The sequence below is a fragment of the Vigna angularis genome, chromosome 2 (assembly GCF_016808095.1).
Source record: "Vigna angularis cultivar LongXiaoDou No.4 chromosome 2, ASM1680809v1, whole genome shotgun sequence".
NCBI lineage: Eukaryota > Viridiplantae > Streptophyta > Magnoliopsida > Fabales > Fabaceae > Vigna > Vigna angularis.
Genome location: NC_068971.1, coordinates 34,260,347 through 34,285,641, shown reverse-complemented (window position 1 = coordinate 34,285,641; position 25,295 = coordinate 34,260,347). Strand labels below are relative to the sequence as shown.

Below are 25,295 nucleotides of genomic sequence, written 5' to 3'. Positions count from 1 at the left end.
CCGGATCCATTTTCACTTAATATAGAATTTTATCTTCATATTTAAATCCCAACAATGTGTAATAAATTTGTAATGTATATGTTCAATAATTTAATAAAACTTTAGCAATAAGATATTATAAGTTACACATTTTACATAGGTTAAAAAAATATGGTCTTCATGAGTTATTCAGCTAATGTAGATCTAAATGATGTAAAATTATTTTTCATCCCACAATCATTATCATTGTCACCCTCACCACCAAACTAACCATCCAAAAACCAGCACCACAGCAAGAATTAGCCTCCTACCATTGACCATTTGCAACGCCTACAACCACTTCTCATGATACCTATAACCTAACACCATCACCAAGAACTAAACTCTCCATACAAATTAGCCTCCCAGCCTCACGTTAGCATGAAAAGAGCATGCAAATGAAGAATATAATAATCAAGGAAGAATTACTGAAAGGATGACAAAGGAGCTTGATAAAATATGAGAAATAATTATCTTTTGAATAAGATATCCTTGTTTGTTTAAAGAAAATACACAACATCTTTCTCTAGATTTATACAATTTTTCACCTTGTTTGATTATAAGGATATGATATGTAAGATGTTTGTTTCACTAGTACAAAAAATAACTTATAATGTTATCTTATTATTTTGTTACTTAGAACCATTTCTTAACACTTTTGTTATATACAGGACTTGACTTGAACTCACTTGTGATTCATTGAAATCAATATAAAATTGAAAAAAAAAAATTCTCTCATAGTTTCTTCATTGTATGCTTAATTTGGTGTTGTCAATACTACGAAGGAATTTCAAAGAAGTTCTTCAACATGACAAGTTGAGGATATTAGCCAAAACAAAATAGCATATACTTGATGAAATGTCACAAGAACATAAGATATGTAAGTGTTGAGATAGAAGTAAGAAAGTAGAACATTATATAAAGGTGAAAGACTCATTGTCTTAATGTTTTGGGTAGAGAGTGGTGTTAATCCATTATATGGTTGGACTCATATCTCTTTGGTATTGTCTCTCCCCGGTGAACCTCCTCCTCGATGACCCAATAATGGTATCAGAGTCGATGGTTCGTCTTGGTGACCGAATCAAACGAGTATAATGGTCCCTATACCAAAAGTTTTCCTAGCAAAGGGTATTCAAGTAAGCAAGTCTCGTTAAGATGTTGGAAAGAGCTACTCGTGGTTGTAGTTGGTTGGGAATACTTCTGCCAGAAGGAGAGTGTACCTATGTGGAAGGGACTCACCCTTGAGGGGGAGATTGTTGGGAATCCAAGTATGAGTCCAAGTCCAAGTCCAATACCCAACAAAACTCGTCTAAAGTCGGTTGCATGACAGCGAAGCTCGCCTAAAGTTGGCCGCATCAAAGCGAAGCTTGTCTAAATTCTGTAGCATCAAAGCGAAGCTCGTCTAAAGTCAATAGCATCTAAGCAAAGCCTACCTAAAGTCGACAGTACTAAGAAAAGCCTGCCTGAAGTCAACAACACTAATAGAGCCAACTACCTAACATAAGCTTTTCTCATGTCTGCAACATAAGTTGGAAGGACTATTCTTACACAACAACTTTCAAACGAGCTCGGCTAGAGGGCCAATCCACATATGAGCTCGACTAGAGGGCAAATCCACTTGCGAAGATTGGCCGAAAGGCCAATTCACCTACAAACTATACAAGTCGACAAAGGCCCGACCAAGAGATCAAACACAATCACAATCACGTATGCGAAATCAAATTCCGAGACTAGGGGTCTTATGTTCCTACTTGACTCAATAGACATACTAAAGAGCACGAGCCAACAAAGCCTATTAAGCTTCTTCATTCTAGATCAGCCCAAACCTATGTCTATTGGAGCAATATCCACATATCATAACTAATCTTAATAGTTTGGTATTATGGTTATTATTTATAATGAGGTATCATTATGTTATTATTAATTACACTGTTACTATATACTTGAGGTAAATATTATTCCAATAGGAATATAGATCCATTGTTCATGTTAATCTTATAAATACAACAAGTATTTTATAACGAATACTCACTTCATAATTATGCACACTCATTATATTTATAAAGATCCTAAACTTTCTTACTAACTTAAACCTCAAAGAGTCTTTTGCAGATGAATCTCGCCCTCTGAGTAACAAAGAATCCAATTCCAAACTATAAAAAACTTTCGAGCCATCACTAAAATCTTGTCGCCCATTTACAAATTCACATTCAAAATCCCAATAAAATGATAATAAAAAACAACAAATTTCATAATACATGAGTAATGAAATACTTGTAAATTTAATATTTTTAAAGTTTTCAATAATTGGAATACTAACACAAATTATATGTAATTTTAAATAATTTTGTGAAATGTCAACTATCTTGTTCCTGTCAAATACCTTATAATTAAGTTATTTGACTTCTTTTTTTCTCTTTTAGTCTTATTTATTTGTCATCAATCAAATTTAAGATTACAACAACATTCAAGACTATCACAATGTTGGAAAATGGAAATGAAAAACAACACTACGAATATTTTTGTTGCTGTACAACATTTAATTAGGTAAAAAACAGATAACAGATCATCTTAATTTCGCAAGTTTAAATAAACTCTATTCTTATTTCTAAACTCTACTTTATCATGTATATATTTCAATTTCATTATTACAAAATTCTTATCAATAATATTTTTCTTAATAAAAATTCAATCCAATGTATAAACTTAATTTTCGACTATTAAATAACTTACTTCTCATGCCAGTTTCTTCTATTCAAAGCAAAAGACAAGAAAAACGGAAGATATCTATATGAATATTACCAAAACAACAAAAGAACACAATCAAAGACGAATTACTTTAGATAACAATATGTTAACTAAAAAACCGTAAAACTTCAAAATATTCACAAATAAATTTAAAAACATTCAAACTAGAAAGATTTTAATTAAAACATAAACTTACTCTAAACAACTAAATTCTGATTAAACAAAAGTACTGAATATCTTACTCCTTCAACCTGGATGTAGTTGTGGTAAAGGTCATAAACAAAAGTGAAGAGAGAACATGAAAAAAAAAATATTAACAGAGCGAATAATATCTATCAAATCATGGGATTTTCTTTTAAGAGGATCTAATAATGCATTTTCTTATACTTGATTAAAAATTTATTAGAAATTATTCCAAGAAAAGTAACTCAGAACCATTTCCGACAGTGAGAATAATGAGTGTGAAGCTTTTATCTTAATGAGAAAGGTGGCAATGACAAAACATTATAAAAATTGGGTTTTTTTTGATAAAACAGGGAAAGAAAAGAAGACCCTTTAGTGAAATGTAGTAGGAAAAGTAGGTTCCTACTTTCTTGGACTCCTTGTTAGAATGAGGTACCAAACCAAACAAACCCAACTTAGCCATGTCTTTACCATCCAACTTCATCTTGACCCAAGATACTATTGAATCCATAGATAGAGACATGAGAAGAGGCATCAACAACGCCAACAACATACCACAAACAAACACAACATAACACGTTTTTCTACTTTCTTTTTCCCTTTAGACCCGTTGGTTTCTGTTCTAACACTCTTGTTTTCACTCTACACATAATAAATAACACACCTTTCTTAGCTTCTTCAACTTTCAATGGCCACTTCACTTCTTCTCTTCATCACTTGTTTCTCTCTTCTGCCATCATCCTATTCCTCTACTTCTCTACCTTCTGCTTCCTTTCTCTATGATCTTCACTCACAATGTTCCCTCACCGTTTCCCCTAACCCTCCTCTTCAGGTGCCTCTCTCTATCCACTGTCACTGCCTCTTCTAAATTTTCTTTCTTGGCATCTTCTTTTGTTCTTTGGAGTGATTCTCATTGTGGGAATTTGCTTTTGTTCGTTTATATGATGTCTTTGATTTTATGGCTTCTTGCTTTTCGTGTGATTAATGGTGTTTGGATTCATGGTTGTCCTCTTTTGAAGAATAAGGTTCTGCTTTGATAATTTGAAAATGGGGAATCGGAATATTAGGTGTTGGGTTGGCTGCCATCTTATGCCAAACTATGTGGGAATCATTTTGGGAAATTTGTGATTGTGGAGGAAAGTTGAAGGTATAACGTTGAAGGACAGTGGGTTGATTAGGTTTGTTAGAAGTGCTTTTCCAATTCAAATCAAATGACGGAATTCATTGTGATGTCAAGGTCCTACAAAACTTCCATTAAAGAAGGAAAAGCAGCTATATATTTGGACACAACTAATTCTTGTTTATTTTTGCTTTTGACCATATTGATTCATGTAAGCATGAGGGTTAGTTAGAGAAGGTAATTGCTGTGAGATTAAGATTAGGGTCTAATTGATTCCTTCCTAGGAATTTTTCTGTGGTCCAATGACAGGCATCGAGAAAAACAAATAGACTACATTGCTTAACAGACTGAAAACTGAGGTGTAATTGATTGGTTTTTTTTACATGTTCTAGTATCATTTTTACTTGTTTTGTTTTAAATATTTGGATGAATTTCTTCAAAAGCATCTACAGGAGTGAATTGAGCTTCTAGCTTGAGTTAAAATCAACTTATGTATTAGACTTTTATAGTTGTTTGCAATCAGCTTCTCCACAAACTAAGATGCATAGGTTGATTTTAGCTTATGAACAAGACAAAAAATGCGTTTTCCCTTCTTCTTTTTCCTTTCCTTTAAGTACACTGAGTTTAAACCAAACAAGGCACAAGTTATAGCGTTGATGATGAAATTGCAAAAAATGCTGTTTAAACATTGCATTGTTTACACATCATATGTCATGTAATGCATTTTTTAACCTAGCAAGCACTGTTATGTTATCTCCTTGAAGATCTTCTAAATGCAGAATGAGACACTTATCATCAAAGTCTGTTGTTGGAAAAATTTAATCCCAGTGAAATCTTTCGAATGAAAAGAACTACCTTCCTTGTGAAATAGGTGACATTTTGATTATTTCAAGCAATTCATTTCCACTGCAACTACAGACACGCCCTCAAATTAGTTTCTCCAGTTGTTGAGCCTTTTGTTTCATAATCTATTAGCAAAACAAAATATATATATATATATATATATATATATATATATATATATATATAATTAAGTGGAGGCAATCTTTATCTTACAAGCTGATTTTATATATTTAAGTTAGATTTAAAGTCCAATAGTATGAAAGCCTACCTTGGAGAAGTTTGTTGGCTTGTATTAGAATTTTCATATGACCAAATTATGGTATCTAAGTGGTGCAGACCTCACTTTATAAATCAAGGTTGAGTTAGACTTATAATTATTTTCTAATATAATACAAAATACATCTATCCAATCCAACTTGCTGAAAAGAATAAGAAAAAAGAAATTCCTTTTTTCATTTTGACATATTGAAAACTAGGGTGAAAATTGATTATATATATGAAACATTGTATGAAATACTCATCCCCAATCTTCAATTTTAAGGTGATACGAAAGGAACTAAATTTTATATGGGTGGTTGAGATTGAACTTTGTAATTGGGTAATTGCCGTAGATTGTTCTACCAGTGGCAGCATAATTAACCTATATGTTAGTAAGAAATTTTTCTTTTTTCGTAACTATGCTAATGGTATGGAGTTTTCGTGAACTTTGCACTAATCTCCATTAAAGATCTCGCTAGTCACCTTTAGTAGAGTTTTCCCTTTCAGCTATGCTTTTTCCATCTACAATATTAGAACTAGAAAGGAAAAGAAATTTATACTATAGTAATCACTTTCCAATAATGAGTGGCCTTTATAATTGTGTTCAAGAACATAGGCTCTTTATTACTAGACCGAAGTTAATATGTTAAATAATTTGATATTAAGCTTCTAACTTTATTCTGAATATTATTTAAATATACAGTACCAGAAGTTTTTAAAAATTGCCATATTATGATATACTTATGTTTATCATAAGACCTATACTTATATCATACAGAACAGAATAGGTCTCTGAATGAGTCGGGCTAATATTGGAATAACTTTAATCTTCTGGTTTATTGGTTTAACAATCACAAGCATCAATTTAATTGCAGTGTGCCATTGATTTTATTTTCACTTGCTAAATTTAAAATATGGTTCTAAGTTTCATCTGTATTAATACTTGCTTTTATCGTTGTCAAATTCTTAGCGAGGCTTAAATAATCAAGATCAGTGGTTATGTATTGTCTATCTAATAGATTATGCAATTTTAACACCAACTTTGCATTTATTTTAGGGTACTTACCAGTATTGTCAGTGCATAGATAGTTTTCAAAATAATGAACTAAAGTGGACATGATACCTATCTCATACGTTAAAATGATAGAACCAAAAAGGAAGAAAGAGTATTCTATTTCATTCAATCTCTGGGGTATATACAGTCCTTCATCATTAATGTTGCCCCTCTATAAAGGTGTTTGAGGAAGAACTTATGTAAATAAGTCAACAAGTTGTTATTTAGTCTTTGACATGATCTGGCTGACCGATGCCTTAAACAACTTTTTCCCTTGTAAAATAACATTCCAATTAAATATGCTTAGTCCTTTCTTTCATGAAAAGTTATATTAGAAGCAATATGCATTACAGCTTGATTATTGCAAAACAGAAAATTTGGTTCCATTCTCATGCCAAAATCTGCTATAAGGTAAGTAAGCCACATGATTTCATTCCAAGCATTTGCATAGCTCGGTATTCTGACTTTGCTGAAGACCTTGAAACAGTATGTTGTTTGTTTGATTTCAATGAGATTAGAGTATTTCACAAAATGTACAATATCCTATGTTAGATTATCTATTATCATCACATTTCCCCAATCTGCACCAGCATATGCCTTAAGCAAAGAGTAGACATTCTGGAAAAAAAATAAGGCCTTGGCTGGCTGTAGCTTTTAAATACTTCCATTGAGGGTGAATAGCAGCAAAGTGCGGTCTTCTAGGATTGGATATGAATTGACTAAGTCTATTTACAATAAAGCATATCACTGGCCTGGATATAGTCAAATAGAAGAGTTTTCCAATGAGTCTCCTAAACAGGGAAGGATCAAGAAAAGGGTCTCCATAGTAAAATTACTTGGTTTATAGTCCAAGTATCTAGTGTCTTTAAATGAGATCACATATTTTGTTTGACTTAGAATAACTTGCTTGGAATAAGCAAGTTCCAAACCCAAAAAATATTTCAGATCCCCAACGATTTTCAGGTTGAATATTTTTTTGCAATTGCTGTTGAAATTTGGTAAGAATGCTAGGATTTGGTCCAACAACTATATGCCATAAGCATATAATAGAGCCTCAAAATCCTCATTTTTTCCTTGAATGAAAACAGAATAATCATCTTAAGATTGAGAAAAACGAGAGTTAATAAGATTAGAAGAAAACTTACTAAAACCATTGCCTTAAAGGCTTGTTTGAGGGCATAAATGGATTTATTCAATCAGCACACTAACTTCTCCCCATGATTTGAGTTCTCACCCTAAGGCTTGTATCCCATGGGTAGTTTCATTTAGACTTCTTCAAACAGTCTCCATTAAGAAAATCATTATTTATGTCAAGTTGTTAGATATTCCAATTCTTAACAGCAGCAATAGCAAAAAGAGTTCTCACAATAGTTAACTTAGCAACCAGACGGAATGTATCTATAAAGTCAATTCCAGGCTGTCAAGTATACACTTGTTCCACCAATCTAACTTTTAGAATATCAAGAGGGCCATTTGCCTTGGTTTTGACCTTTGCAACCATAATTGCTTATCAGTAGGTAGGGGAGCAATCGGTCATCCCCGTTGGCTTCCATGACAAGTAATTAATCTTGCATTGCTTTCCTCCATTCAGGAAATTTGACAACCTGATGGTAGTATGTAGGCTCACTACTTTGAAACGAGTCGGGAGTTTGAGGGTTTTGGTTGATCTTCTAAGAATATGAGTTGAATTAATTGGAATTTGGAAGTGCACTATGAGATTACGTGTTGATGTCATAACTAATAGGTGCAAGAAGGGTAGATTGATGGAGTTTGAAGCAGGTTGAGGGTTCAGAGTATTAGGAAAAGAATCATCTGAAGTTTGATTTTTATTGCTAGAGTGAAAGGGAAGTATATTTTCTTGAAATTGAACGTCCTTGGAAATCATAAAGGTTTGACTTTAAGAGTTGTAAAGCATGTATCCCTTGTAGCCTAGTGGATAAACCATAAACACACAAATTGTGGCACTTGAACTGAATTTATATATAAGGGTAATGTTGAAGCAAAAATGAAACAACCAAAATTTCTAAGATCTTGATAAGAAGGGTCTCTTTTAAAGAGAATTTGGAAAGGACTTTTGTGTTTAAGATTGAAGGTAGTTGTTAGGTTTCTGAGTATGAAACCTAACGATGACAACTCACTCACACAATCACAGCAAGAAAAAAAAAAGGAAAAGAATGAATTATCTATATTCTCATCAACGAAAGTAGCGTACAATCAGTATCTGGGAGCATAACCTCCCTCCATCTAATGGGAGCCTAACCCCCCTTACAAGGTCCAAGACCTGTCTAAACAAAAGAATATGACTAGCTGCTTTCTAACAATGAATAGAACTATATTTATATAAGATCTTCCATCCCACCTTTCCTAACCGCTCTCTCATTTTCCCGCCTTTCTTAACTGCTCTCTCATTTCCTCTTCCTTCTATCCTTTTACCTTAGATCCTATCATTACACCCTGTTGCAAAACAACCTTGTCCTCAAGGTTGGAACAATGAAGTTTGAGCCCATGGCATTGTGATATGGTCTTATCACAGGAAGGGAACCCGCTGGCTACTACCTGCAACTTCCGGTCTGGAGGCTTGGGTGGTGGTCGAATTGAGAGATAAAATTTATGTTACCCTTTCCGTGTCTGCATTATTTACTTGAAGGCGAGGAACTTCTTATCCTTCCCTGTAAACTAACTTCTTCTACCGTTCGGCTCTCTTCTCCCTATCTTTATACCGTTCGACTCTTTTCTCCCTATCTTTATGTCGTTCGGCTCTCTTCTTCCTATCTTTATGTCGTTCGGCTCCTCCCCCTGCCTTCAACCGTTCGACTCGCGTTAACAACCTTGAACAGTGTTGCTGCCAGATCTTCCCAGTCTATAGTTACTTCTCCTCTTCGTTCTGCTACCGTTCGTCCTTTAATGGCCAATATCGTTCGGTCCCCTATCAGACCGTGCATCTTCCGTACTGACCCCACACTCTTGGCGGCTCCCGATTGGCCTGGGTAATTGCGCAAAGCCTCGGACCACTCGGCAACAATCGATCGGCCTGGGTTATAGCGATTAGCCTCGGACCGTGTCACCTCACTGTTCGTTCGTCCCCCAGACGACTGGTCTTCTATGGCCTCGAACCGCTCGACCAATGACTGGGACACCGTTTTGACTGTAAGACCGTTCGGCCTGTGACTGTAACTGTAAGACCATTCGGTTCCGACCGTCATTTCACGTTCGGATTCGGCGGTTCTCTCCCGTTCGGGTCCAGCAGTCCTCTCCTATTCGGATTCGGCCATCCTCTCCTTTTCGCTTCCCTGGAATTCTTCAACATCCCTTGCGATTCGCATCGCCACCATCAAGTCCTGCGGGTCATGCGGTCGGACTTGATTCCGTATGTCCTTTTGCAATCCCGCCAAAAAATATCCTAACAACTGCTCGTCCGACACCCTCCTTGTTCGACCCGCCAATATCTTGAAGTATTGTACATACTCGTCCACCGTCCCCGTCTGTCTCAATGCCGTCAACCACTCAACAATGGTTCCAAACCTTATCACCAGGGCTTCCTTCAAACCATCCCATGAACGATTCTTGGCTTTCTCCTTCCAAGCGGTAGCCAGCGCTCCCCTCCATGCTCACATACGCCAATTGTACCTTCTCCTCTTCCGCTACCCTCTGAATCTCGAAGAATTTCTCCGCTCGAGCAATCCATCCCATCGGGTCGAGCCCTTCGAAAGTGGGTAATTCTACCCGTTTCACCCAATTAGGTGGTGCGTCTCCTGGGTCGTCCTCCAATTCTTCCTCCGAGCTCTCTCTTCTCCTCTCCGAACTCTCTCTTCTCCTCCGCCGATTGTTATTATTGGACCCCTGACTTCCTTTCGAATTCCGTTCCAGATTTCGCGCCAACCCCTCTACCACTCGTGTTAGCTCTTTCAAGTCTTGGCGAATGCCCATATTGTCAGCCTTCAATTCTTCTCCCGCCATCTCCAATGCGCTCATCCTCCCTTCAATTCGGTTCTCCAATGCATGTAACTTCCCTTCCATCTTCCTCTCCCTCCAATTTAGATCCGGCAGGTCGGACCAATTTGTTAGGTTTCTGAGTATGAAACCTAACGATGACTACTCACTCACAATCACAGAAAGAAAAACAATTGGAAAAGAATGAATTATCTGTATTCTCATCAACGAAAGTAGCGTACAATCAGTATCTGGGAGCATAACCTCCCACCATCTAACGGGAGCCTAACCCCCCCTCACAAGGTCCAAGACCTGTCTAAACAAAAGAATATGACTAGATGCTTTCTAACAATGAATAGAACTATATTTATATAAGATCTCCCATCCCGTCTTTCCTAACCGCTCTCTCATTTTCCCGCCTTTCTTAACTGCTCTCTCATTTCCTCTTTCTTCTATCCTCTTACCTTAGATCCTATCAGTAGTTCTTTTATTTATAAGGAAAATTGCAGTCTTGATGCACTCTCCCCATAATTGAATAGGAATTTGGGATTGAATATAAAGATCTACCAACATTTAATAGGTGTTGATGTTACATTTTTGCCATATAATTTTGTTGGGGCCTTTCTACATAACTGAACTGTTGAAGAGTTTCTTTGGAAGAAGATTAAAGCCAACTCTTCTGATTTGTCAGATATAAATTTCTTGATGTGTGATTGAAATTCGGTCTATACCAAGGCATAGCTGCTGGATGATAGGTGTCTCTGATTTCTGTTTGAGCAGATAAATCCATGTGAACCTGCCATATCATCAACTAAAGTTAGGAAATACATTTTTATGATCATAAGTGGGAGTATAGTGAGGTCCCAAATCTCATAATGTATCCAATCAAAAGAATTTGTAAAACAATTACTGAGTATTGAAAGATAATTTTCTTGGCTGAGCTACAGGACATATGTCACAAAAGAAATCATTATTATTAGATTCAAAATTGAATTCTTTATTAATGAGTTCAATACATTTGGAAGATATATGACCTAGTCTAGCATGTCAAATGGCAGAAGAAACAATATTACAGTCATGAGTAATAGGATTTTATAAAGAACTAGAGCAAGTAGATACGAATTGTACAAACATAATCCTTGAACCAAGTCACCCTTCCCAATCCTCTTCAAGTTTTTCTGGTCCTGAAATAAAAGGGATCAACACTAAAATGAACAGAATTTTTTGTATTGAGTAATAGAGAACTCACTTATGAGGATGACATGAAATTAGGAATATATAAAACATTTTCCAATGAGATCATTATTCAAATTGACAGTTCCAACAGAATGAACAAATATGACATGATTATTACGGAGGGAAATAATTTTATGAAGATCACGTCTGTGGGAAATGAAGTTCCTTAAGGAACAAGCATACGACTATTGGTACTCGAATAAAAAATCCTAATATGATTGGATATTGGGACAGGATTAGGATTTGGTAAGATAGCACCTGAAAAAGGATTGTTCTCGGGTAGCAGAAGATGTGGAAGGATTGTTGCAAGGTTGTGATTGTCATTTTTCATCAATTGCTAGTACTGAAATTGAGTAAGGGTCATGGAATGAGCAAATTGTGATTGAACCCCTCTTGATTGATAATTCTCAACCTTTGACTCAATCTTCAATGATATATCTGATTCAAGGAATTGGGAACTGCTCTTCCTTGCTACTGGCCCTCAGTACCAACTTCTAAGGTGTCTTTCTTCGTTATCATGTTTGCTTTCTTTTCTTTCAGCAACGTGCTTTTCTTCTAAGGTTCTTGTTGTCTTTGTGTGAGTAGAGGTGGCTACATGGTCCATGTAGTAATACGTGGTATATGTAAATCTGAAAATATTACAGTTCGTTTTATTGTTTGTTAATGCAAAAAATAAAAGAATCATAAAGCATATCTATAATAACAACTCTTGTCTTACTAGTCAATTTTGCAGAATTAAGTTATATCTTAACATAAATTTTGAAATGGTAATAGAATTTACCCTAACCATTATTGTTTGGCCTATTGGGCAATCTGCTATGAGATCAAAATGTCTAGTTCTCTATGTGAGGGAGAGTGTTGGAGGGAAGCAATAACTCGTACTTTACATATTGATTATGTTATATTGAGTTAGGTTTTTTAACCTAAATTCTAAGACCAATCTTTGAAGGGATGGTGTCTAGGCCATAGATGGTTTTTGGCTTTGATTCTAATGCATCATTGTTGATTTAGAGTTTCTTGAAATGCTTATTTTTCTCTGAACCCCATAACTGAAGCTGATAGTTACATTAATTTGAAGATTGATATATGTTTTGATGATTTATTTGGTTATTTTTGGTTAATTTGTATCATTATGTACAATCAGGTGACGTGTTTTATTCATTGTTTTGATTTGTTCAGGTGGATGGGAACTTTATAGAAGGGGTTTTGTCTAGCAGAAAGAGGGTTGGATACGTTTCTGTGCTCTTCTATGCTTCCTGGTGTCCTTTTTCTCACAGAATACTTCCTGAATTTGAAATTCTTAGCTCTATGTTTCCTCAAGTAGAACATGTAGCACTTGAACAGTCATCGGCTTTGCCAAGGTTTGAAGCCAGCCCTCCTTTTTTGTATCAATTATAAAATTTATTTCCTTTTCTGTATACATATATACAATTTGCAGAAGTTAGGTTTATTCTTTGCTTAGTAGTGCCTCAGGTAAGCTATGCCATGAAATAATATTAAAGTAGGTTGTTTGTTATGTTGTGTGCTACTCGGTAATTTGTACATAATTTGAAGAACATGGCATAATGAATTTGTCAAAGTTTATAAATGTCTAATGGTCATGTGTGTTTTACCCTGCAGCTTGTATTCAAAATATGGAATCCATAGCTTGCCTGCAATACTACTGGTGAACCGGACATCTAGAGTGAGATATCATGGTCCAAACAATCATGACTCCCTTGTAGAATTTTATGCGAGAAACACAGGTAAGCATGTCCGAAATCTTGTCTATGATGTCGGGTGGAATTTCCTGTACCACCATTTTTCACCTTGTTATGATTTGGTAGCTTGTTGTTGATGATATGTTTAAAAGTAGAGCCATTTGCATTGAGTGTTCCAAACTTCAATGAGTGATAAATGTAATGAACCTTACCATGTCTGATACTAGGATTAGAAGCCAGGGACAAGGTTGTTGTTGGTGAACTAAGCAACTTGATGAGTGATGAACATTCAACTATAAAGGGCTTCTCCCTTGGAGAGATATCAAGAAGGGAACCTTACTTGGCATTATCGATATTGTTTCTATGTCTGAGAATTATTCTCTCTGTATTTCCCACGATTATGCCGCATCTCAAAGCATTCTGTTCATCCTATGTTAATCATCTGAGCTTTCAAAAGCTTGGCCAAGTGATGGAACGTGTTCTTCATGTAATGGATGTGAAGAGGATTTGGACCAAGCTAGAACTCTGTAAAAGCAGGAGCTTTCATGAGAGGGCAAGGAGTGCCAGAGTTTGGGCCTCATCTCTGGCTTCTGTTTCCCTTGGTGATTCTTCAGCTAAGTGATGGTTTCAAATCGCAATGTATGAACTAACAATGTTGACATGTTGTTCTAGTCGTTTAGAGGGTAGTGAAGGTTTTATCAGTAACTTAGTAAATTTTGAATGTATATACACGTTATGAGTTTAATGTGATGTTCTTTTATTTTTCTGTCTTTCAATTCTTTTAGAGGTGATTGATACTAAAACTGAGTCAGGTATTTCTTTTGCTTTTTCACTTTTCCTAGAATCCTTTCTATGTTTTTAATGTAAAATCAAAACATATAGCAATCTGTAATATTCTTTATTTGCTTGCTTTGTCAAGTTTGAATTGTATTTCGTCCAAGATTTCTCCTCTTCTTAAATTAAGAATTTTTTAATGAAAGTTATTCATGAGTATATTTCAGAATTTAGTTTTACTTGATTTATTGCTAGAAAAAAGTATAGTCTACAACGTTTATAAATGGAACGAACGTTTGGTCACACACACATGTACAGGTACATTCCCTTCATTTATATTCTTATAACCTCACCAATGAAACACCATCTTAATATTTTTACACTTGTGAGACAGTGGATTAAGAGAAAAGAATGTTTGTAAATTACTATTTGTTTCAACTCTTAAACATCATGGAAATTTTTAGTATTTGTAAGTAGGATATTAAATGCGTTATTAGAAGTTGATAAAAATATTAAATGTATTACTAGAAGCTAATAGAAGTTGTTAAAAGATTTTAGGCTGTGTTCATTTGGAGGGGATGATTTGAGGGAGAGTGAGTGAATGAATTTGAAGGGATTTGAGGGTGAATTTTTTGTTATTTATTTGAGTGAATTTGGAGGTAAGTGAGAACAGATTTGGAAGTAAAGTTTATGAAAATTAGTGTAGGATTTGATTGATGTAACAAATAAATTTTTTTTATTTAATTGGTAGAAATTGAAGATTACCAAAATGTCCCTAGTTATTAAAGTAATATAAAATGATAATTGTTAATGTTATATTTAATTGTAAAAATTTTTATAAAGAGTAAAACATTGACATTAATTATTAAAATTAATTTTAAAAATGTACAAAAATTATAGTTTAGTAAAATGAATTTATTTTTAAATGTAATATAATATTTTTAAAATGTAAAAATATAATATTTAAGTAAAGTAGAATAGTTATTTTTAAAATATAATATTTTTTGAAATAAAAGAATTGCGCGCATAAAATATTTTTAACTGATTAGCAACACCTTAATTCCTTGGTGATCTATAATATAGGCCAAAAGCTAAAGCCTCTTTGTCGTTCACTTTTCACTAGAAACTATAGTTCTGGATGGTGTACCCACCTTTATTTTGTTTGTTTTGGTTTAAGTTATTATCCATGTTGATGAAGTTGTATCTCGACTTAAATATTGCATAAACACCATTTCACATAGGTAAAGTTTTTTGGAAGCTCACAAAAAGATAAAGTAAATATCAAATCAATTCAAGATACAGTATGGTATGGTTCTCTCGAAGCTTGGTGCAGGACACACTGCAAACATGACCAAATTGAAACAAGGAAACCGAATACATCAAATAAAGGAATCGAATACAGGATGCATTTTTTACAAGGGAACTGAATACATAAAATGGAGAATCGAATACAAGCTTTTTTATATGTGTGAATGGAGCTGTAACCGAATATGGCTTACGTGGAATCGAATACAACAATAAAGAACTGAATATATGCATGTTTTTCTTTATTTATTATCAACCAAAATCGATTATCAAAATGTTATAATCGAATACGTTATTTGATTGTGATATTTTAGAATGACTTGAGGGTAAAGCTGACTTTTTAAACATAATCCTCTCAAATCTGGGCAACATCGTGGGTGATAAAAAAAATGAGGTATCTCGCAAATCCGTTTAAATCATTCTTCGCATTTCTCTTCAAATGAACACGTTTTATCCTCCTAATCAGTGCTCACATTTCTTTTTGAACAAAATAATCCCTTCAAGTGAACATAGGCTTAGGGTTAGAGTTATCTTTATGTAGAAACTGATATACTGTTTCATTTTAATCAATTTGAATAAAAATCTGGTTTCTTTCGTATCAATTTTTTCAAGTAGTATATTAGAAAAAAAAATTCTAATTGAAGGTTAAGGGATAGGAGAGACCAAAAATTCTCAATTTGTTTTTACACCCATATCAATATTTTGACTTAAAATTAGTTAAAATAATATTATTAAAGTTAATTATTAAAGTTAATAATGTCTAAGAAGTATTTTATGCCTAAAAGCTTGGTGGCTTCCCCGTACCTATTGACCACGTAAGGTCATTATATTTTATGTCTAGGGATGTTAAAAATACTTAAGTTTGCATGTATTTGTAGATAAATTTTTTAGTGAATAATTAGTATCCATGAATATTTATTATTTATGGATAATGAATATTTTAATACTTGTTTATAAATAAGTCGGGTATAGTATCATATTAAAATTAAAATTTAATTTATATTTTATTAAGTTAAATTTAATTTAATTAAAATTAATTTATATTTTATTAAGTTAAATTTAGGTTAAATCATTTCATTGGTTTTTATTTTACTCTTAATTTAGAAAAATTTAAGCAATAAGAGTTTTCAAAATATGTGGCTTAATAAAAAAGTCTGTGATGTAGAATTTTGTTTTTTTTAATAGAAAAATGTTCATATTTGATAAAACTGATTTTGTGGCCAAATCAAGGATTCAAGTAGTGGATTCATTCACCAAGTTTAGGGATTAAAATGTGTTTGCGTTGTGTGATCAAGAATAGTGATGTGGTTGAAGATAGGTTCACTAATAGTAGTAGAATGTCTTTCTCTAGGGTGATTCAACGACATTATACTTTCAAGGTTTCATCTTTGTCCTCCTCTTCTTTTAGGTTATCATCTTCATCTTCGTCATTTCACTCAGTTCAATTAGGTTTTATGATTTGAAGTTCTTCAACAAGAGTATAAGTGTGGCTGGAGAATATTGAATCGAAAGTGTCCTCACTCATTGTAAAAATTCCTAGGAAAAGAGTTGTTCAACCAATGTTTGTTCAAAATCTATCCTTTATGAAAATAAGAGATTGATGAGAAGCATGTGGGTGAACCATCAAAGATGAAAAGAACGAGTTTCTCATTTGAAATGTAATTGTGTGTTAAGGGAGTTTGATGCTTGAGTAAATAACATGGTTTAGAGCATTAATTTGTTAAATGAGTACTTTAGCTTCTCTCTCCCCACATAAAGAAAGTTGAAGAACAAACAATGATTCAGAGAAATTAATTGACACTTATTAACATGTTTGTTGAACTACATTTCAAACATTGATTTAGAGTTTCAACAAAATAAGGGAAATAATTGGCACTTATTGAGATGTTTGTTGAACTACATTTCAAAATCTAATATTATGTATCCATTATAGATGTCCACCTCATCATCTTCAAACACTATTTTAGCCAATTTAACACCAAGTGTTTGATTACATCAATTTTTTCAAATTAGGAATCAAATTGAAACAAATAAAAATACGGGACCGAGCTAGAAAAATAGGAACCAATAGAATAATTTAACCTTAAATTTAATTAAAAATAAATTTTAATTTATATTTAATTTAATATATATTATACTTTATTTTTTTTGGTAATTTTATTTAGATTTGATTTTAAAAATTTATAAAATATATATTTTTTCAATATTCACGGGTATCCGTAGAATTTGTAAGTTTTAAAATACTCGTGGATATTTTTTAAACAAATGTCTGACAGGTAACGAATCAAGTAGGGGTGCGTTTTTTTGTTAGGTAGCGAGTAGACACTATCCATATTCGACTTGATCTGTTGTCATCCCTATTCATGCTCATGAAAACCCTCATTGAAGAGTATCAATGACACATTCCTCTAAATTATTATCATAAAAATGAACGTTAATGAAATATTTTACAATGATTACACACAAATTCAAGTGATTTTCATTAAGATAATACTCAATTAAATAAATTTGTTATCCTCAAATAAGCAGAAAAAAGAGTTGTCTGCTCCTACAAGTATATTATTTTATATATTAATGAAATTTAACAAAAGATAAATTTTATATAACTTGGTCACTAAAAGGCAATCTAATAAAAATATGAAAATTTGTTCATCCTCAAGAAAACAAAGAAACAAAAATATTGACAAACTTAAATATTTGGATTTCGAGCTTGGAAACTTGTGTACTAAACCACTCCTAAGCTCTTAAAAAGTTGTTTAAATATCTCAAATATACACAACCAAATCCACTTGATAATAACTTAGTTATCTCCACCCACTCATTTAAGTGAGTCACAGAAAATGCAACAAAGTAACAATTCACCCACCAATAAACGTGTATTTAGATGTTCTCATAAGAAATTGTCGTCATCTCTTCTCATACTTGTTCTTTTCCATGTTATTATCACTTTGATCATTTTTGAACTTGAATATAGAAAAATATTTTGCTAGTAAAATTTGATACAATACTTAGTTATTGTTGAAACATATAACTCTAAAAACTGAGTTAAAAAAGCTTTAAACTATTTTCTCACTAAACTAGAGCATCTAATATGAAACTTATTAAGCAACACAAATTTTATATTATTTTACTTGTTGAGCTACTTTTATTTCTTCCTTAAACATTATACTTAAAATGTTTCACTAACCAAATCAATGATTACAAGTAGGGCTGGGCAAAAATAATTGATCTGTACTGTATTATAGTTAACTATACTATATTATACTTAAAAAAACTGATCCACTTTTACTAAAAGTTCAGTATAATATTTTATGGTTTAGTTTTTAAAAACTAAACTTATAACAGTTTCGGTTCAGCTAACTGTGAGAACTGTATCTACTCTTTTCTTTTCTCTAGTTCCAGTTCAATTGTTCCGTCTTGCTAAGAAAACGTTAATATTAATAAAAGAAATCGTTCAAATAAAAAATTAATAATAAATTTTTTAAGACAATTTTTTTATCACAAATTTTTATATTTTTTTATGAATAAACGTATATTACTTTTTAAATAATATTTTTTTAAGTAATAAAAGTAAAATATATTTTTTAAATTTAATTTTATTAAATGATTAAGTAATATAAATCATAAAAAAAAGACTATATAAAAAAATAATACTTTAAATATATCATATTCTTTAACATATTATTAAATATGTAAAAATATGTTAAAAAAACTTTTAATGATATTAAAATGTGTGTAAGCGCACACTAAAATAACTATTTATTTTAAAAATCAACTTACTTTAAAATAAATATCAATATTATTATTTTTAAATGATAGTATTTTACATATTAAAACTAAAATATATTTTTTAACGTTAAATTTAATTAAATGAATATATAATGAAATATCATAAAAAAATAATAATGTAGCAAAAATAATCAATATTATAGAAATATTATATTATAATAATTAATAAATATTAGTTTAATTTTTACATAATAAAATATAAATAATAAATAATTGATTAATAAAACAATTTTACGAAGAACAAAATAAATATAAATAAAAAATTATTTTAAAATAAAATAAGTAGATAAAAAGATAAAATGAATTATATACACATATAAAACAAAAAAAATATAAATAAATAATTAAAAAAATAAATATAAAAGTAAAATAATATTCATGACAAAATAAATATAAATAAAAAAATAAAAAATAAAAATAAAATAAAATAAATAAATAATAAAATAATTTCCATACACATATAATAATAAAAGAAATATAAATAAAATAGAAAATAATAATATCAAATAATTAAAAAGTTAATTTGTAAGACACTTATGAATAAAATAAAATAAATATTAAAATAAATTTCAATTAAAAAGAACGTGTATTGTCATACTATTTAGTTTAAAAACTAGTACAATTCAGTTTAAAAACTAGTACAATTCAGTTTAAAATTAGTATAGTTACTAGTTTAGTTTAAAATTAGTATAGTTAGTAGTTCAGTTTAGTTTATATTGTAGTTTAGTATAATTTAGTATAGTTCAGTTCAGTCCAGTTTGATAAAACAAAAAACAGTTCAGTTCAGTTTGTCTGAACTGTTTTACAGTTCAGTTTAGACAAATTAGTTTTTAGTTCAGTACAGATTTTAGTAGTACAGTGCAGTTCAGTTCTATTTGCCCACCCCTAATTACAAGTTAAGTACATAAAGTGTTCCTAGTTATAAGTATACAAATGACTTATATACAAATCACGTCTGCTTAACCTTCTTAATTCTCCTAGTATTAAGAACTCCAAGTAAAAAATCTCACAAATAATATAATTTAAACTAACTTCAAATTATGAATTTACAAAGTATTTCTCAAAACACACCAAGAACACTTTTGATCACATAAAACTTAAAAAATGTTTGTAATAGACAATGTGTCCACTTCAACTTAATTTCTTTTTATAATTTTCTTGAAGATGATCGTTGCAGTTTGAATCAACTAAGTTTGGATTTTGCAAGATATCTTTATAAGCTTCAAAGTCTATCTTCATCTTTAATATCTTGGATGCTTGAAAAGAAAACAAATGATTTAATCTCTTCCAAACATTCTTGAATCATTTATGTATAAGAAAACAACTCAAATAATATATATAGAAATTATAACTTAACAAAATCGCATAAATTCATTTGTTTTATAAAATGAACTATTGCTTCATAAAATCTATTTAAATACAAATAATATATTCGTTGATATTGTTATTTAAAAAACATAGTTTTACATAAAAAAAATGTTTAATCATTAAGATTTTATTATATTAAACAACTATAACATCAATTTAGATAAGGTCCATTAAATCCTTTATTAAATATTATATTGTTTGTTTAGAAACCAACGTGAACTTGTCACAAAAATACATATTAAAATATTTAGATAATTAAAACAAATAACACTTAAAATGTTTATTATGATATAATCATTGGATGATCCATTGATGTTAACGAGGTTCTAATCGTCTCAATATATATTACCTATTAAAAATCTTCTTAACAACTTGATAAGGATTCCTGTTTACATTCTCATAAAAACAATTTATAAATTTAAATTAAAAAATATAAATATTTTATTGTTGTACGTATTAATCTCATGGAGTTGAAACAATATTATCTTTGATAAAAAAAAATAAAATAAATAAGAAGTAAACATTTGCAACCTCGTATAGAACACAATCTTAATCATCTTAGAAAAAATGATTTGCAACCTCCGGAAGATATTTTTAAAATTTTGGTTGTCCCTTTTAACATGGGTAACACATTTATAATTATTGGACAGCTGGCAAATGCTTACAAACAAGTGAACCAAACCATTTGAATTCCAAAAGTTTAAGTCATAGTTTGAGAAGGTAATTAAAATACGTAGCTTGCACGAAGACAGCAAACACCAATGCAGTGTCACACTCTGCACAGTCAATCTTAACAATCACGCACCAACAAAACCATTTCCAATCAATGCTGATAATAGCTAACATCCAACGTGGTAAGAAATAAGCTGACATCGACATGTGCTACCTAGCTGCTCTTTTCAGATTGTGTGTTTTTATACTTTATTTTCTCAGAATTACAATTCTAAGTTATTTATATTTTAAGCTTTATTAAAAACTGTTTGTGGTATAATTAGGCTTTATAGATATGTTCACTTTCATGTGTATAACCAATAATATAAACATGTGAATGTTGTTAAGTAATGTGTTGCATTATCAAAATATTTTTATTAATATCTATTCAAATGAATTTTATATTAGAATATAGTAATGTTTTATTTATTTCGGTTAAACACCAACATCTAAAATGCATTTTAGAATTATTCACACAAATTTCATGTTGATATCCTTTATTTGTTCCAATAGTTTCTTAAACATACCACTAAAAGACAAATTGTAGAATCTTGTAGCCATGTTATAGTGAAATGCTCAAATTGTTATTTCTTCTTTATGTTGCTTTTCTTTTGTCTAATAGGTTACTTTTGCTTGTAAGGTCCTAATTTATCAACTAATAATAAATTGACAAAAATATTTTAATTGAATTATTGTCAACGGTCGGATTAGATATCGGTAATATTTATTTACAAAAATATTTTAAAACTCGTGAATACGTGTAAATATTAAAAAATATATATTTTATATATTTTTTTTAAAAATAAATAAATAATATATAAATATAAATATAATATAATATAAATTAAATTTAAATTTATTTTAAATTAAATTAAATAAAATATAAATTAATTTTATTTTTAATTAAATTAAATTTAATAAAATATAAATTAAATTTTTATTTTTTATAAGTAAATAATATTTGTGAGTAAAATAATATAATAATACTTATTACTTTATATCCACAAATAATAAATATGTGTAAGTAGGAGTTAGGTAAATATTGATAAAAAAAATTATCAATAATAATATTATTTTCTTTCCAATTTTTTAAAAGAGATAACCATAAATGGCATAGAGAATAAGACGAAAGAGTAGATGGACATCTGTACTTTGAAGATTGTCTTCTATTCTCTCTGCATTTCCAGAATCTTTCCACACATCAATATCATTTCACTCCAACAAGCAACCGTCAACATGATTGTAGGAAAACAGGAATCTCTTCTTTTCTCAAGAGAAAAATAAGGAAAGAAGAAAACCAACTTCTCCCTAACAAATCACTAATAATAACATAATTAAAAAGAATTTTTTTTGATTAAGTTAATCTTAATATCTTGTAAAAAAAAACACCTTTTTATTATTTTATTTTTTTTCTCAAAAATACATGTCATTACTTATTTATCTTGTATCCTTAACATTCAAAATTCTCCTTTATCCAAAATTAACAGCTTAACAGTCGTTATTTAACAATTCTGTTACCAATAGAAAAACTTAAAAGAAAGATACAAAGAGAAGAATCCTAATTCCTAGCCTAGTGGCTAATCTTTTTGTGGGGCCACCCACACCATTTTAAAAATTGTCATTTTCAAGATGAATAAACATACACTCTATTCATGTGTAAATAGCTTGTGAATTCACCCTTTATATTTCAGGAGGAACAAGACACCCTAAGCGCTTACTCTTGTGTGCTTCTACTGATGAGATTCCACGCAAAACTCCACAAAAGCCACCTTCTTTGATTCAACAAATCAACATCCAATTTTAAAAATCCCATTTTGTTTTCCCTTCTTTTTTTCTTATATAATCCAATTTTCCCTTGAATACTCCTTCATCTGGGGTGAAGATGGACACCAATGACTGGGTAGTTCTTTCTGATGACAGTCTTTTTGATCTCAACGAAAATTGTGTTGAGAAGCAGGTCTTTTTGGGGAAAAGAAACTTGGATTCAAAAAGTGTTTTTGATGTGGATGACTATTACTTCTGCACCTCACCAAAATTCAAGAAAACCTCCGAGGAATCAAGGAATTTTCATCTGAGGGTTTCCCAAGAGCCTGTCCATATTCCAATTCGATTGGAATCAAGAATTGGGGAGGCCCCAGATGAAGGGTTAGTAGAAGAAACCACAAAGGAACATGTTGAGGTCACTCTTGTGCCATCATCACCTATTGCCGCTGAGAAAATCAAAGGAGTGGTTTTGGAAGCTGATAAAGACACTTTACCACATATTTTGTCAAAATTCAGGGAAATTGAGTCCCCAAAGTCTATTGGTATAGGATTGTTCCTTAAACCTGACATGGGTGGTTTGAAATTTGAGGGGATCGGTAGTGAGGCACAGGAGATGCCCAGAATGAAGATTGATAGAGATGTGACTCTTATGGACTCTAGCAATGAAGTGGAGGACTCTGGTGATGGTTTTAACTTTTGGAAGTGGAGCATGAATGGTGTTGGAGCTATCTGTTCATTTGGGGTTGCTGCTGCCACAATCTGTGTTCTGATCTTTGGCAGCAACCAAAAGAACAAGTTCCACCAGGATCAGAAGATTCGATTCCAGATCTACACTGATGACAAGGTCAGCAAATGTCTCTTTTCTGGGGGGTTTAATATGATTTACAAATGAAAACAAAATAGGAACAGTTCTTATGCATATTTTAGTATAGGATTGTGATTCAAGAGTCATTTTTTTCCTAACATTTTGATGAAATGGTGGGGTAGGGTGAAGACTGTGTCTCTGTTGACTTATGCAAATTATGCAGTTTTACACTTATTGAAAAGTGTATTTGAATATTGAAGTGTTGAAATGACCCTTAATTGTGATTGCAGAGGATTAAACAGATGGTTGAGCATGCAACCAAGTTGAATGAAGCAGCATTTTCAGCAATGAGTGGTCTTCCTCTATGCAGAGCTCGCATAACTTGCGGTGGTTTCTATGATGGTGGTTTCTATGATGGTGTTTGATTTAGGCATTGATTAAGGAAGTTTGAGATATTACCATGAGTCAACGACATGGAAGAAGTGGCCAAAATCTTCTGTTCAAGATCTATCATATAGCTTTTTTCTTTCTACTTAAATAAAATAAGTAGGTTTGGTGCTGGTAAATTAAGCTACAGATTACATTAATATTATCTGTTTGATTTTGAAGGTTGGCTAAAGTAGTGGAATAATTGGTTGAATTAAAGTGGGATAGAGTAAGAATAAGTATAGAAACTTGGTACAAATCTTGGCACAAGTAGGCAGAACTAAGAGTGACAGCAATTATAAACTTTTGGGAAATAAAGTGAAGTCATTAGAAAACATTTCTTTTCTTTCAAGCAACTCTATCACCATTGTTAATGCTTATCAGCTTTGGGTTTTTTTTGTTAAGACGTTGCCACAACAAACTTCCTTCTTTTTGTTTTTATTATATGCTCTTTTAATATTCCAACTTTAAATACAGGCATTGTTTGATACAATATAGATTAACGTTGAACTTATATAATTATATGCAAAAAAAAAAATCATAGAAAGAATGTAACGAATATAGAATCATGTATATTTATTTAGAACTGCTTTTATGACAGATAATATTTTAATGTTCTTTATTAAAATTTAGTTGGAAGAGCCAATTCCGAGCAATATCTTAGATCGCGTAAATAAGTTAGAACTCATCTTAGAAAAAAATTAAATTTAAAGTTAAATTATAGTACTTAAAAGAGTCTATGAATATTTTTGTTAACTGCAATAAATACTCAAAACTTGAATAAATAGAATTAAATTAATGAAACAAATTTTAAAATATATTTTGATAATAATTATAACTTAAATTTAATTTTTTTAAATATATTTTTTGTAAATATTAATAATTTATTAATATGAATTATATTGTTAATAAAAATTAGAAATATACATTTATAATTTTAATTATAGTCTAATGACATTTGTATTATTTATTTTATTGAATACAAATAAAGGATATCATTAAAAAGAGGGAAAAAAAGAAAGATTTTTTTTCCAAATGAAAAAGAATAACGTATTAATCAAAATTCTTAATATTTAAAAGAATTCAATAAAATTATTAAGATAATTATATTGTAAATATGTGTTTAATTTTTAAAATATCACATACAAAAATATTATTACTATATTACACCAAAATCTTAACTCGAAACCATTAAAAATATCATATATATATATATATATATATATATATATATATATATATATATATATATATATATTCCTC

At 31.1% G+C, this 25,295-nt stretch overlaps 2 protein-coding genes across 2 annotated transcripts; both read left to right on the top strand.

The window, feature by feature from the left end:
• The first annotated feature begins 3,443 nt into the window (after nt 1-3,443).
• LOC108326895 (5'-adenylylsulfate reductase-like 5) lies at nt 3,444-13,866 on the top strand. The gene is made up of 4 exons (XM_017560493.2): nt 3,444-3,781; nt 12,570-12,751; nt 13,011-13,135; nt 13,318-13,866. Exons 1-4 carry the CDS (start codon nt 3,638-3,640, stop codon nt 13,710-13,712), a joined length of 846 nt encoding a protein of 281 aa, XP_017415982.1. The 5' UTR covers nt 3,444-3,637; the 3' UTR covers nt 13,713-13,866.
• An 8,815-nt stretch (nt 13,867-22,681) lies between these two features.
• Nucleotides 22,682-24,225, top strand: LOC108327959 (uncharacterized). The gene is made up of 2 exons (XM_017561711.2): nt 22,682-23,645; nt 23,897-24,225. Exons 1-2 carry the CDS (start codon nt 22,920-22,922, stop codon nt 24,029-24,031), a joined length of 861 nt encoding a protein of 286 aa, XP_017417200.1. The 5' UTR covers nt 22,682-22,919; the 3' UTR covers nt 24,032-24,225.
• Nucleotides 24,226-25,295: the final 1,070 nt, after the last annotated feature.